We start from the raw sequence: 12,850 nt of genomic DNA on the forward strand, positions 1-12,850 counted from the left end.
AATGCAGTTCTTATCCCCATGTTTTTGGAATATGCAGAGGAGCTGTACTACTCAGAACTTCATGGTGATCACCAGAGCAACAGAGCCTTGGTACCTGGTAAACAAAAGGACATACGGTGAGATAACAAGTGCTTATGATGAGAAATGGCTTAACAACTCCTTGCCGTGGAGCTGGATTATCCCGCTGCAGCACTTTGTTGGCACCTTCCCAGCAGGATCTACCTGGACTGGACGAGGCCTTAAAGAACCATGCCAGACAGATATGAATGTGCAGAAGCTACCAACACCTGATGAGCTGGTGGCGGTGTCAGCAGGAGATTTCCAAAATATCGACAAATTTGTGGTGGACAACATCTTTGACAGCCTAAATGGTACATCCTACGCGAGTGATGGTAAAACCCCTTAGGTGCCCTATAAACAAAGTCAGAACTAGGGCAAGTGGATATATGATTGCACAGGAGTAAAGAAGAACCAGACCTCCAAGCCTGGAATGAAAAACACAGGAGAGATATGGAGTCAACATAGTGGGGAATAGAGGAATGCAAAGTAAAAGAGTCGGTAATTCCATGTCTGACAAACAGCAACAACTACTGGGTGAAGTACCAATACCTAGCTACGGTTTATGCCAAGGATTGGGCCATATGGCCTGGTATTTGGAATAAACCAAGAACCCTAAATCAATCCGAGACCTTGGAACATGCACTGTGATAGAGCAAATACTATGTGCACGATCAGTCTCGCCCATTAACACTGTCAACTTGTTCCTGGCTGACAGCAACACTGCAAGGAGCATTATACCAATGAGTACGACACCCATGGGCATCAGACAGCTTGGAAAAAGATAAACAGTGTGCGGAAAAGAACTTTCCCACCTAAAGTCGGATGCGCCAAGGTCATTCTAGGGCACGGAATGGAGAAAGGAAGTAGTGGGAAAAATAGTGCCATTTGTTGCAGATCTGATAATCATCCTGGCAGAAGGTCATGCCTTCAGAAAGAGCCTGTGTGAAGGTAATGAGACCCATGGGTATGAATGGCTGGGGCCGAATCGCATTTACAGCAATGGAACTTGCCATTCTCCTGAGGAGCACTGGATGCACTGTGGACAAGGAAGAAAGGAGCATGAATGCACGTGGTATGAGAGAGCAGGAATGGCTATCACAGGAGTCTTCACTACAGTGCTAGAGGAGGCGGGAGAAATAATTGAAGAAGGATTTGGAGTAGTGACGGGTTGGATGGGCAACCTGCTCAGTAAAATTTGGCCCTATTTATTGATGCTTTTAGGGCTTGTTATCTCCGGAGTGATAGGATTTGTTCTTGTGAAAGGGGGCGTTTGAGCCGCCATGCGCTCATGTGGGAGGAGAGATCTGTCAAAGGCGGAAGAAGACAGGAAACCCCTCCTCTACAAGGGGGGAGGAGCAATGGAGCCCATAAACATTCGAGGCACCGGCATGCCCTGATCAATCCAGCATTGAACCTTGGAGAGGAAGGAGCTTCTGGAAGCAAACAGAGAAACCACCACTGACATAAGAAAAAGGAGTCTGAACCATGACCAACAACATCATCGGAGTAGCCACAACGGCCTTGTTACAAGTGAGTAACTTGGAGTTTATTGCAATCTTAACCCTATGGCTCCTCTATTGCTGCGTCGGCCACAGGACCCTAAGTCAGCCGCTGCGAATACTGGTTCTGCTCCATGGTTGTGCCAAGCTAGTGTTCGTCAACTTCTACTTCAAGATGCGCGAGCGGTGTTGGATGTTCGTGTGTGTCACCTGGAATTTGGCCGATACCTGCCGAGAGAGGGATCGAATGAGCATGTGCAGGGCATTCACTGTCTTTTGGCTGTTTGTGTGCACGAATGTTGTGGCCACAGCTGTAGGAGGCGTTTGAGGAAGCTCAGATTTTTCACAAGCATGCAATTCCTCCTTTGTGCGCTAGTCAGCTTCAATCATGTTATGTGTGAAGGGACCCTTACGTGTACATCTGAGGAAGATGAGAACCTTCCAGGTTTCTTCTGAGATGATGACTCTCTTTTATAGAAGTTTTACTGAATCTGTTTTGACTTTTTGTATTGTTGCATGGTTTGGAAATTTGAATTGTCCTAATAAGAGTCGTCTCAGCAGTCTTGTTAAAACTGCTGGAAAAATCTCAGGAAGTCAGCAGGCTGGGGCAATGTCTATTTATAACAGACAGGCTAATGCTATTTTGGATTGTCCTAATGTAGAAGAATTTTTAGGTCCATATTTGAACTGTGATGAACTATCAAGTGTCCTGATCTGAACTGTATGTCCTCTGGCTGAACTAGCAGGTGTTCAACCCAAAAAAAAAGGGGCTCTATTAGTCATTCAGTCTGTCAGGGGCTTTCCAAGGCCTTTTAGGTGCTTTCCCGCAGGCCACGTGCGAGGGGCCTCGGGCCAGCTGCACCTGTGGCTGAGGCCACGTGCGGGGGGCCTCAGGCCAGCTGCACCTGTGGCTGAAGGTCTTTTAAAAAAATCAGTTGTAAATCCTTCACGTTTTAATGGGAGCGTTTGTCACATTGAAATAATGGCCTAACACCTGCTTAGGGTTCACTAGAGGACGCTTCCAATAGAAAACCATGTCTTGGGAATGAAATAAATAAAGTCGAAGGAGGAGCGATGCCCGCGGGTCTCCAATAAATAGATGAGCGCGGTTGTCACCTATTCAGTCTCTCTAGAGGACTCAGTTTGTCTAAGCTCTGTGTCGAAGGCTTAAATAAACTTAAAAACTCTGTGCATTTTATCTTGCTTAAGGCTGAATTATTCTAAAGTGTTGTGTCCTTTTCTAGCATATCACTTGCAATTAGTTTGTGTTATCTAAAAGACGACATCCCGAGAAGACTAAAGACGGACCACGTCACTAATCACAAATTGAAAAAAGAATTTGAGCTTTTGCCCTCAGGCCATTGTTTTAGGGCTCCTATGAGGAGGACGAAAAGATTTCAGGTCTCATTTATCCCCAGTGCAATTTCATTACTTAATGGCAATTAGCCTTTGATGCTCTTGTGTATTTTGCACTACTATTGCTTATTTGCACATCCACATATTGCACTTTTGCAATACTTTGTTTTGGCATGGATTCTGGATTGAATATTTGACATTGTATGTGTATGGGTATTGTTTTTATTATGTTTGATTTCAGACTTTCAATTGGTCTTATTCTTACCGTTTATATTGTTATATTATTGTCTTTGTGTACCTTGTCTTTGTGTGCTCCTGCTGCAACACTAATTTCCCTTTGCGGGACAATAAAGAAATTCTGATTCTGATTCATCTGTAAAATCTGCTGATCAGAAACCACTACTGGAACTAGTCCTCTCTCAACTGAAGCATCACACAGCCATACTGACTCACGGACTGTTAAATCTCATGACCTGTTCCAAAAGATGTTTCCATAGCTGCAGGTTCAAAACACTGTTTCGACATCAGAAACAGTCTTTACCAAATAATGACCAACTAACTACATGTTTTTTTCACAATTTTGATGCAGTATTATGATAATAATTTAATCTTCTCAACTACCTAACTTTCCAGCTTTCAATCAAGAAAACATTTTTTATATATTTTTTTTTCTTTTTGCAAAAACATGAAATCCATGGCATTAGTTTAATTTCAAATGTCTTTTTATAACCATGCATATGCAGTCATATAATATATAAATAATGAATGCTTGAGTTCAATGATACGAATATTTCACGAGGTGAAAGATGGAACATACCGTTCAACGAGGCTAAGCCCAGTTGAGTGGTACATTCCATCTTTCACTGAATTAAAATGTAAATGGTAAATGGACTGCATTTATATAGTGCTTTTCTATCTGCATCAGATGCTCAAAGCGCTTTACAATAATGCCTCACATTCATCCTGATGTGATGGAGCTGCCATACAAGGTACTCACTACACACTGGGTGCAAGTAGGGGATTAAGGACCTTGCCCAAGGGCCCTTAGTGATTTTCCGGCCAGGCTGGGATTTGATCCTCGGGTCTCAAACCCAATGCTTAACCACTAGACCATCACCTCCCCTGTAGACCATTACCTCCCCTTAAATATTTGTTCCATTGAAATAATGTAAAAACATTCATTTGTTTTATATAACAGCTAAAACAGATTCTTGTCATTTCATATTTTATTAATTTATAAACAACACAAAACGGACTAACATTTTGGTATGGAGCTTGTGACATCAACAGTCACACTATTATGTCACAAGCTCCAACAACACAAACTTTAAATAGGAGTCCAAAATTGGTCTCAGTCAACTTCAAAAATAATTCTGACCATGCAGTCCATGATACCCCTCAGCTTTTCTTCCTAACAGCTCATCCTGCCTCCAGACGGCTTACAGCGTTGTGGATTTAATTTTTTGTGTGTGTCTTAGAAGAATTAGCACCGTCAATTAGCTCATTCAAATTGTCATCTGTCAGCAAAACAAACTCCGTCATGTTTAGCTAATTGCCGCCACCAATAGTGTGTGCATGGGTGCAGCATGCAATGGTACAAAGCATATGGAACCACATTTGTGCACTAAATGCAATGCAACACAAATGGGACAAAAAAAAAAATCCCTATCATGTGACATACAAAACACCAATCAAATGACAAGGATCCACTCAGATGTTATATAATATTTATTTTATGTTATACATTGCAACATTTATTCTATTATGAGATTAAAATATTATCAGTTTTCCTATAACGGCTGAGTGGATCCTTGTCATTTTATTGGTCACAGCTGTGAAATGAATATTGTGAAAGCCGAGGAAAATTTGCAGGGGGTATGGGGGGCATAGACCCCCAGGAGCCAGGGTCTCGGGCACCGTGGGATCACAGAAACCAAATTTTTTATCTAATGATACATTTTCAGCATCCTCTGGAACAAAAAAATCTCAAAATTAATGCATATTTAAATGACCCTGTATTCAACCTTTCACTTGAACCGTCAAGGATTATGTTGAAATAACAGAATATGACGTGGAAGTAGGACCTGGAATGATTTTCCTTTTAATTGTAAACCAAATTATGCATTAACGCATAACAATTAAACTACATGAAATTCATGAAGACTGAAAAGACTGTTACAGCATTTCAAAAACCACAGCTAAATCTTGGACAATATTTTGAAAATTATGGTAAAATATCAATAACATACCTTATAGTAAAAAAGCCACATAATCTTCTGTAAATTCATGTAAATCCATTCAAAGCCAGTCTTTTTTTTCAATGAAAGTCTAGATTAATGAAAAAAGTCAATCTTTTATAAAATCCTGTTTGAACAGCACAATGTTTATTTTCCAGAGAGAAAAATTCTCACCGTGTTTCCCGATGGCACAGTTCACTTTTCCCATTTCTTTTATCTTTCAGGTATGTTGATGAAGCCAGCGACAATTCCACAGATTCTTGTTCTGATCAGACTTTTCAAACCATCTTTCTTCCCATCTTCTCTCTGTCCGACGTCTGTCCGTGACACAGACGTGCTGCACAATTCTTCTTTTAAAAACCTTAGAGCTCTAAAAGTTTGCAATGTCCACATGCTACATTTAGGTTAAGCGTTGTACAGGAGCCACACAGCGTTGCCGCAGCAATCAACCAGTCCCGCTTTACAACTGACGTAACAGCCAGGCTTTGAGGGAGCGATTTTTCTCCTCTGCGGATCCAAGGATATCGATTTGTATCTGTAACACCCAGGGCTGTGAAATGAAATAAAACTTGCACGATGTCGTAAAAAAAGAACACTTTGCGGGAGACATTTTAATAACTCAGTGACGATCAGGATTACAGAGTAAAACACTAACACTCCCCCCCATGATGAAATCTGTGGAATTTTGCAGATCCGTTGAGTTTTCACAGCCCTCTTGGTGCTTTGCATGTCACGTGACATTCGTCCTATTTCGTCGTGCATTTAGAGTGCAATTTGGTTCCGTATGTTTGGTACCATTGCACTCTGCGCGCACACACACACAGACACACCTACAAACACCCCTACACACTAGGGTGGTCCATAAAAATGGTCAAGATTAGATTCACCATCACCAAAGATCTGAAAGAAAAGAAGCTGTGAATTGAAGCAAAATTTTCAGCTTGTAGCCTAAAATAACATTTTTGAAAGTATGTTGTTTGTGAGAAATATTTAAACCCAGGTATAGTTTTAAATTGAATATAAAATTATACTTTAGTTACACTCAGGTGGTTAACTTCTATCCTCTTTATAAGTGATGTGATTAGATACTGGATAATGGATAACCTATAGCACGGGCACTCGGGCAGCGATAATTGATATATTTACGACCTTCAGCTATGATGTGCTACCTCTAAATATTAATGTATGACAAAAATATTTGGCAGGCTTTCTTTTTTCCCAAAGCATCATAAAATCAAGGGGTGAGAGTAATGAATTTCCAACTTTTATTTTTTTGAACCACCCTACTACACACGCATGCATGCCCCCCCCCCCCCCCCCCACACACACACAAAATGAATGCGCTAAGGTGTCTGGAGGCTGTTAGCAGGATGTTGGAATGAAAACCTGGCCTTTTTTTTGCTGCACTGAGGAAGTGCACAGTCTGTTTTGTTTCTTTGGTAGTGGGCGTGCGCACAAGCGCTGTCCCAGTTGTGTGAGCACAAGTGCTTGTGGGACAACATAAGCGGGACTACGATTTCACTGAGCTAACTGACGGTGCTGGTTCTTGTAACACACACACACACACACACACACACACACACACACACACCACTGTAAGATGTCTGGATGCATGAAGAGCTGTTCAGATGAATGATACGCGGAGTCTAAGACACCACGACGCGAAGTGGAGTGGTGTTACTCTGCGAAGTGCATTCAAACCGTATAATGCACAGCTTCTCGTTGTTTAATCTGCTTACACCATGGTCCCACACAGTGAGCTAACACACAAATATTTATTTAAGTTAACAGAACTTGATAAAATGCGTAAGTATTTGGGACTATTTTATGCCAGTCTCAAGATATTTTGCCTCCGATGCAGACTCGGTAAGTGCCACAGCGGGTCACTCACACCGCCCCCCTCTTTGCAGTATGAAGCTGTTGCCAACTCTGGCACCAGGTCCAGAAACTATGCTCGCTGTTTTGATTTTTGATGCGGAGCGCTCCGGCAGCCCGCAAGGATAGAACTGTTCTCTACTTCTTTCCCGTCTTCAATCTTGTCCAGTTCGCCCGATGTTAAATCTTTATTCCGTTGCTTTTGCTGTTCTTCTCGTTTGCTCTCCTCCTCTTCCCATTCCTCAAACGTTATATTTTGGCCAAAAATATTTAAATTCACTTGGAAATCCATGTTTTATCACCTTTCTGTCATTCACCTGTCAAAACACAGCTGATCTGTACCAACTGATTTGTGGTGCACTGACATCAGGTGTTGATAATAATAACCTTCAAGACACATTCACCAAAACTGTTAGTCTTCTAAACATCCTCATCACCACACCAATGACAACATCAGAATCGGCAAGGTGCTTCTCGACTTTAAACAGGATAAAGACAGATAACTGAAACAATCCTTCACTTGGTGATACACAGTGGTGGGCACACTTCCGATAATCCGATAACAGATAATTATCGAAGATAATGTTTGAATTATCGGATTATCGTTTTAGATAAATTTAAAAACTATCATCGGAGTAATTATCTTCCGATGAATTACCGTCCGATAACTTTTAGACCAATAACGTACTAAACTAAGCTGAACAGTGAAAAATATTTTTAAAACTGTTAAAGCTGTTGAGATCTACCTGTTAAAAGTTTCCTAATATGCATGTTGTTCTACCCTCTGCAAACCGAAACCACTCTATCCTCTGTAAGCAAAGGAGAACTGGTGACCAAAAAAAAAAGTCATTTCCTTTAACACCATACTAATATAATAACAATGTCACCAAGTCATCCAGAGGCATACATGTTTAACTTATGGTTCAAATTTTAACCACTCATTTTAGAAGTTTATAAAGTGAAAATATCAGATATATGTTTTCGTTTTAAAGTAATGTGCTAATTTTTAGGGTTTTGTGAGCACATGCTGTGCCAGGCAGCAATGCATTATGGGTAGCATAAGGTAATCTCAGATGTTCACGACAGGACAAATGCATTTCAGACACTCTGTTCAGGGTCCACAGATAACAGCATTAACCTCTAGTGCTTAAAACTCTCGTGAATATATTCTCTGGATTTATAGACGTTAGTGTATTTGCGTTTGTTAAATTCCACGCATCTTAGATGTAGCAGACACAGATTATCTGGAATTTTGTTTGACATTTTTTCAAGGCCGCTACTCCCATCTACTGGCCAGGAGTGTTCATGGCAGTATTAAACGTCTGGGTACATGGCTGCTCTCAAAGTGTTGGGATTGTCCATTGTCCAGGCGCTTTTTGTGTGCATATATTTGTTAACTTTGTATTCTAAAACTACGGTTAGAAGTAATTCCGACTCCTTATCGGTCCACACGAACGAGGTTGGCGCCATGTTTTTAGTTTTTGTGGAAGTGACGACAAGAGAATAAGGCTCCTGATTGGATAGAATTTTAATCAGTACCGCCACCCAAAGGTTTGGCAGACAACACATTTATACGGTTTGATGTGGATAGATTTTTTTTTTTAAACAATGTAGTGTGGATGAAGTTTTTTCCCCAAACTGAAAGGGTAAGACATTCGGTTTTACAAATACCCGACAACATGTGTACATGGCCTTATGTCTGTGAAAGGCACTATATAAATAAATTTACTTACTTACTTACTAATATTGACTGCACGTTTTACAACATCATAAAAGTTTTAAAACACGCAATTGCGATGACACTTCCAGGGCTCCGTAAAAATGCCTGTTTTTACAAATAAAAATGGAATATTTTACAAAAGCACATTTATCTTTAAACCAACACACGACACACATCACATTAATGTGTTGGTTTACATAATGGATTACTGAACCAATCACTGTTTAGCACTTTTACCCAGAATGCTTTGCGGTCTGTGTTTGTTACAAAACCTCAGAATTAGTGCCTTATTCAACATTAAAAGATATATGCTATATTTTAACTTTGTACAAATGACAGAATTGACATTAATGGAGTTATTCTATCAGTATTTTCAAAAAACCATAAGTTAGTATGACTTTATTTTTCAAGACCTCCGCCTGACCGGAGTGTTGAAATTGATAGGGAGCTGGTCTTATGGCTGCTCTCAGTGGGCTTCTGTTGTGGGAGTGCTGTTGTAAACAAGAGTTTCCAGCAGGGGCAGAATGTTGAAAGAAAAATGATTATGATTAGTAAAGAGTTGATTTCGTGGGTGCTCTCAGGATTTGTCTGTGCTGCTTCCTGCAGGGGGCAGCATGGTCAAACATTCTTGCTTATTCTTTAGGTCTTTTACCGCTTTTGATGCTTTCAAAAGCAACTGTGTTAAAAATCAATTTCAGCTCTTTAGTAACTGCAAATGTCCCATAGACAACACCGGAATTTATCGGTTATCTGTAACTTTCGATACATTTTTGGGTGGTTTATCTTTATCAAAGATAACTTTTCAGTTATCTTATCTGTTATCGAAGTTAATTTTTTGGTTATCTGTGCCCACCACTGGTGATACAAGCATCAGATTTGGCATGAATGTTTTTCATAAATCAGTGTTTGAGAAAAAGTGCGGGCCACTTGAAAATCCAATATGGCGGCCAGGTAGGGGTCAATGAAGAATTACACAGGGGTAAAAATTTAAAAATGCTCCAATCATATTGAAAAGTATAACACATTATTTGTCTGATCATAAATATTCCAAAAATATACAGTTTGGATTATCTATGACTGAATGTTATGGAGTTATGGGGTAAAAACAGCAAGAATGGTGACAAAGGTCACTGTGAATCTGTGCTGATTTTAAGAAGGACATGAAATGATTATTGTGGAATTGTAGTAATTTTCCGACTGTTCATTTGAATGCCTGTACTGGACAAGGCAGGGATATCTATTGGCACACCAGCCCCACCAAGACTTTTTTTTCCTCCACCAGCCACCACTGGTCTCTAGGTCCTCAATTACTGAGCTCAAGCAACACCTGGGAAGAACTACGGAGATAGGAGGTTGTCAATACCTTTATGGGCTAACAACAGTTCTTTGTGATCCATGTACTTCCCATCCTCATGCATGGTTGTGAGAATTGCACACTAACCACTGAGTTAAGTCAATGACTGGGTGTCCTTGGTATTCGGTCTCTTCAGAGAATTCTTCTGTACTGTGAGAATTACTTTGTCAAAGGGTTGCTTATATAAACTCTGATAAGGAGAATCACCTGCACTGTAACAGAACAGGAGCTATGAGGCCGTGACCACATGGCACGTCTCTCTGGGCACATTTCAGCACAGCTGCAGCTGGAGAAGGCCAAGGGGCACTCACGTTTCACCAGCAGACCGTTATTTTCAAGATGTGTGGATGGACCAGTTGTGTGCCTGGGTGATTCCAATCTAGGACCCAAGATGGTTCTGTAGTGTTGTGGATGTGGTGACACCTCTTCTGTGTATTTTGTTGCTAGCTGATGAGTACCAAGAATAGGTACAAAAAAAAACAGGTCTGCATGAAAAGGCTTGAATTTTTTTGTGCTCTATTAATGCATAGACAAACATGGTTTCTGCTTTCTCACCCCAGCTGACCAAAAGCAATGTTCTCATCAATTTTAGAGCTGTCATCCTTCTCCTCTTGGCTCATATGACACCACTTCTCCCTGTAACAGACAGAGTTGGTTTTAATTGACATCACCACCTGTTGACATTCTGCTCAGTGATAAATGTCATACAGCCAGACATCAAGAGCAAAGATACTAATCATCTTACATTTGTTTTAAAATCATATCTTATTTTTGAACTCCCTTGGGGGCATGTGTCAAGGTCAACACGAAGCCAAATAATCACAATGTGCATGAAAAAGTAATGAATGACATGATATGAAAACACTGCAGATCAAAATACATGCAAGACCAAAGCTAGTGATATAATAATCACTAGCTATGTAATATTGTAACAATATTATAATGATCTAATATATAAAGCTCACCGCATGTGTGTTCTCTATGCACAGCCACAGTAATTAAGCAATTGGCACCAAACCTGCTATGGTGACTGGGGGCATGAAGGAGGAGGTCACTGGAGCCCTTAGGTTGAAAGCGTACGTGCAGGAACACACACACATGGTCAGCCCTTATTTTCACAGTTCACATGGCACTCAGGTCAGGTAGCAAACATCACAGTTTACTTACTACGTAGTAGTGGCTGGCTCGGGTGCACTTTAATTAGAATCTGAATGGGCCAGCGCATGCCGCGTGCGAGTTAAGGCACACATTTTTTGCAATTAAAATGTACCTGCTGTGTACGACTGCCAGAGCGTTGCAGTGATATGACCTGTTATCATATACCTATAAATGATACGCTAATATGACTGGATAAAACACTAAAGAATAAATAGCAATACACCCTTGTGATATTTTTCGTGGACCGGTAATATTTTTCATACCACTCGAGTAAAACCCACAAAATGAATGTCGCCTTGGTAATCAGCCAATCCATACATATGTTGTGACGTCACGACACGTGCGATCCTAGATATTGTCAATGTGTAATTTAATACACCTGTTTCTGTTCTGTTCAATGACATTATTAATTGAATGTGTTTGTCGTAGATATTTTCAATGTCTTATTACAACTGTTTAGAAATGTTCTATTTAATACAATTCTGATTACAACTGACAAGCATTTATTACTAGTGCCTTTAGTGTACATGTATATGATAAAATAATTATCAAGTTGTTCACCAATGAATATGGCTTTATACACCCTTCAGAAAACCATACAAGGATCAACTCTGAGCCCATTCTTGTTTGCAAAGGTGATGGGTAGGTTGCCTGATGAGATCAGACGGACATCTGCATGGGTGCGAGATTGCAATCTGTTCCACATCTTCACTCCACAAACAGAAATACAAAAATCTTTTAATGTTGTACGTGCCCATTGATGTTTTAAGTTAAACTCCCCCCTCAGATTATAATCCCCTACTCTATTAAAGAATGTTTTTAATATTTCCAGGAAGTAAATTGTTTATTGTTTTATACACGATTTGTACTGATTGAAAATGAACCAGATCCGTAAATTTTAAAATTTTTGATTTTAAGAATAGTGAATTTGTGAGGTCTCTATAACCAGTATTATGAATTATTCTTATAGGTCTTTTCAGGATTCAAGGATTCAAAGGAGTTTATTGTCATATGCACATAGGAACATGTTCCCTGCACAATGAAATGTGTTTACTGCATTTAACCCATCCTAATTGCCAGTTAGGAGCAGAGGTCTCCTTTACGGCGCCCGGGGACCAAGCTCTAGATGTATGTCCCTGCCCTGAGTCACGAGCAGGGCTGAGCAAACCTTGACCGGCTTCATGACACACTTAACAAACAACAACACACATAAGCCGGTCCGGTACATAAACACACATAAAAGCACACACAAGGAAAGTTTGGGAAAGGAAAAAACTCCATTGCTGCTGTGTTGAACACACACAGCACCACTGAAGCAAAAAAAAAAAAAAAACCATAAGCACAGAAAAACCCATAAGCACAGAAAAACAGTAAACAACAGTAAACAATCACAGCAGACGACAGCCGAGACTTGAATGTGTCCAGTGTTCATCAACAGGCCTTATCTGTCCATCCTGGGGGGGATCCCAGTCCTGAATCAGTCCACCCACAGTCAACATCACAGGACTGGGAGAGGGAAAGGCAAGAGAGGCGGGGTAAGACGAGGAGCGAGGCATCAGGAGTGTTCTTCGGGGGGAGGATTTTATCCCAG

General features: G+C 40.5%; 1 protein-coding gene across 2 annotated transcripts in view; it reads right to left on the bottom strand.

Moving 5' to 3' along the window:
• kiaa0513 (KIAA0513 ortholog) overlaps window positions 1–12,850 on the bottom strand; it is a 261,844-nt gene that overhangs the window by 33,762 nt on the left and 215,232 nt on the right. For both annotated transcript variants that reach the window (XM_034175730.1, XM_034175729.1), the window contains one exon: window positions 10,657–10,737. In XM_034175730.1, the coding sequence (XP_034031621.1) occupies window positions 10,657–10,737 (81 nt within the window). The remainder of the gene's footprint in view (window positions 1–10,656; window positions 10,738–12,850) is intronic.

This window comes from Thalassophryne amazonica, chromosome 8 (assembly GCF_902500255.1).
Source record: "Thalassophryne amazonica chromosome 8, fThaAma1.1, whole genome shotgun sequence".
Lineage (NCBI taxonomy): Eukaryota > Metazoa > Chordata > Actinopteri > Batrachoidiformes > Batrachoididae > Thalassophryne > Thalassophryne amazonica.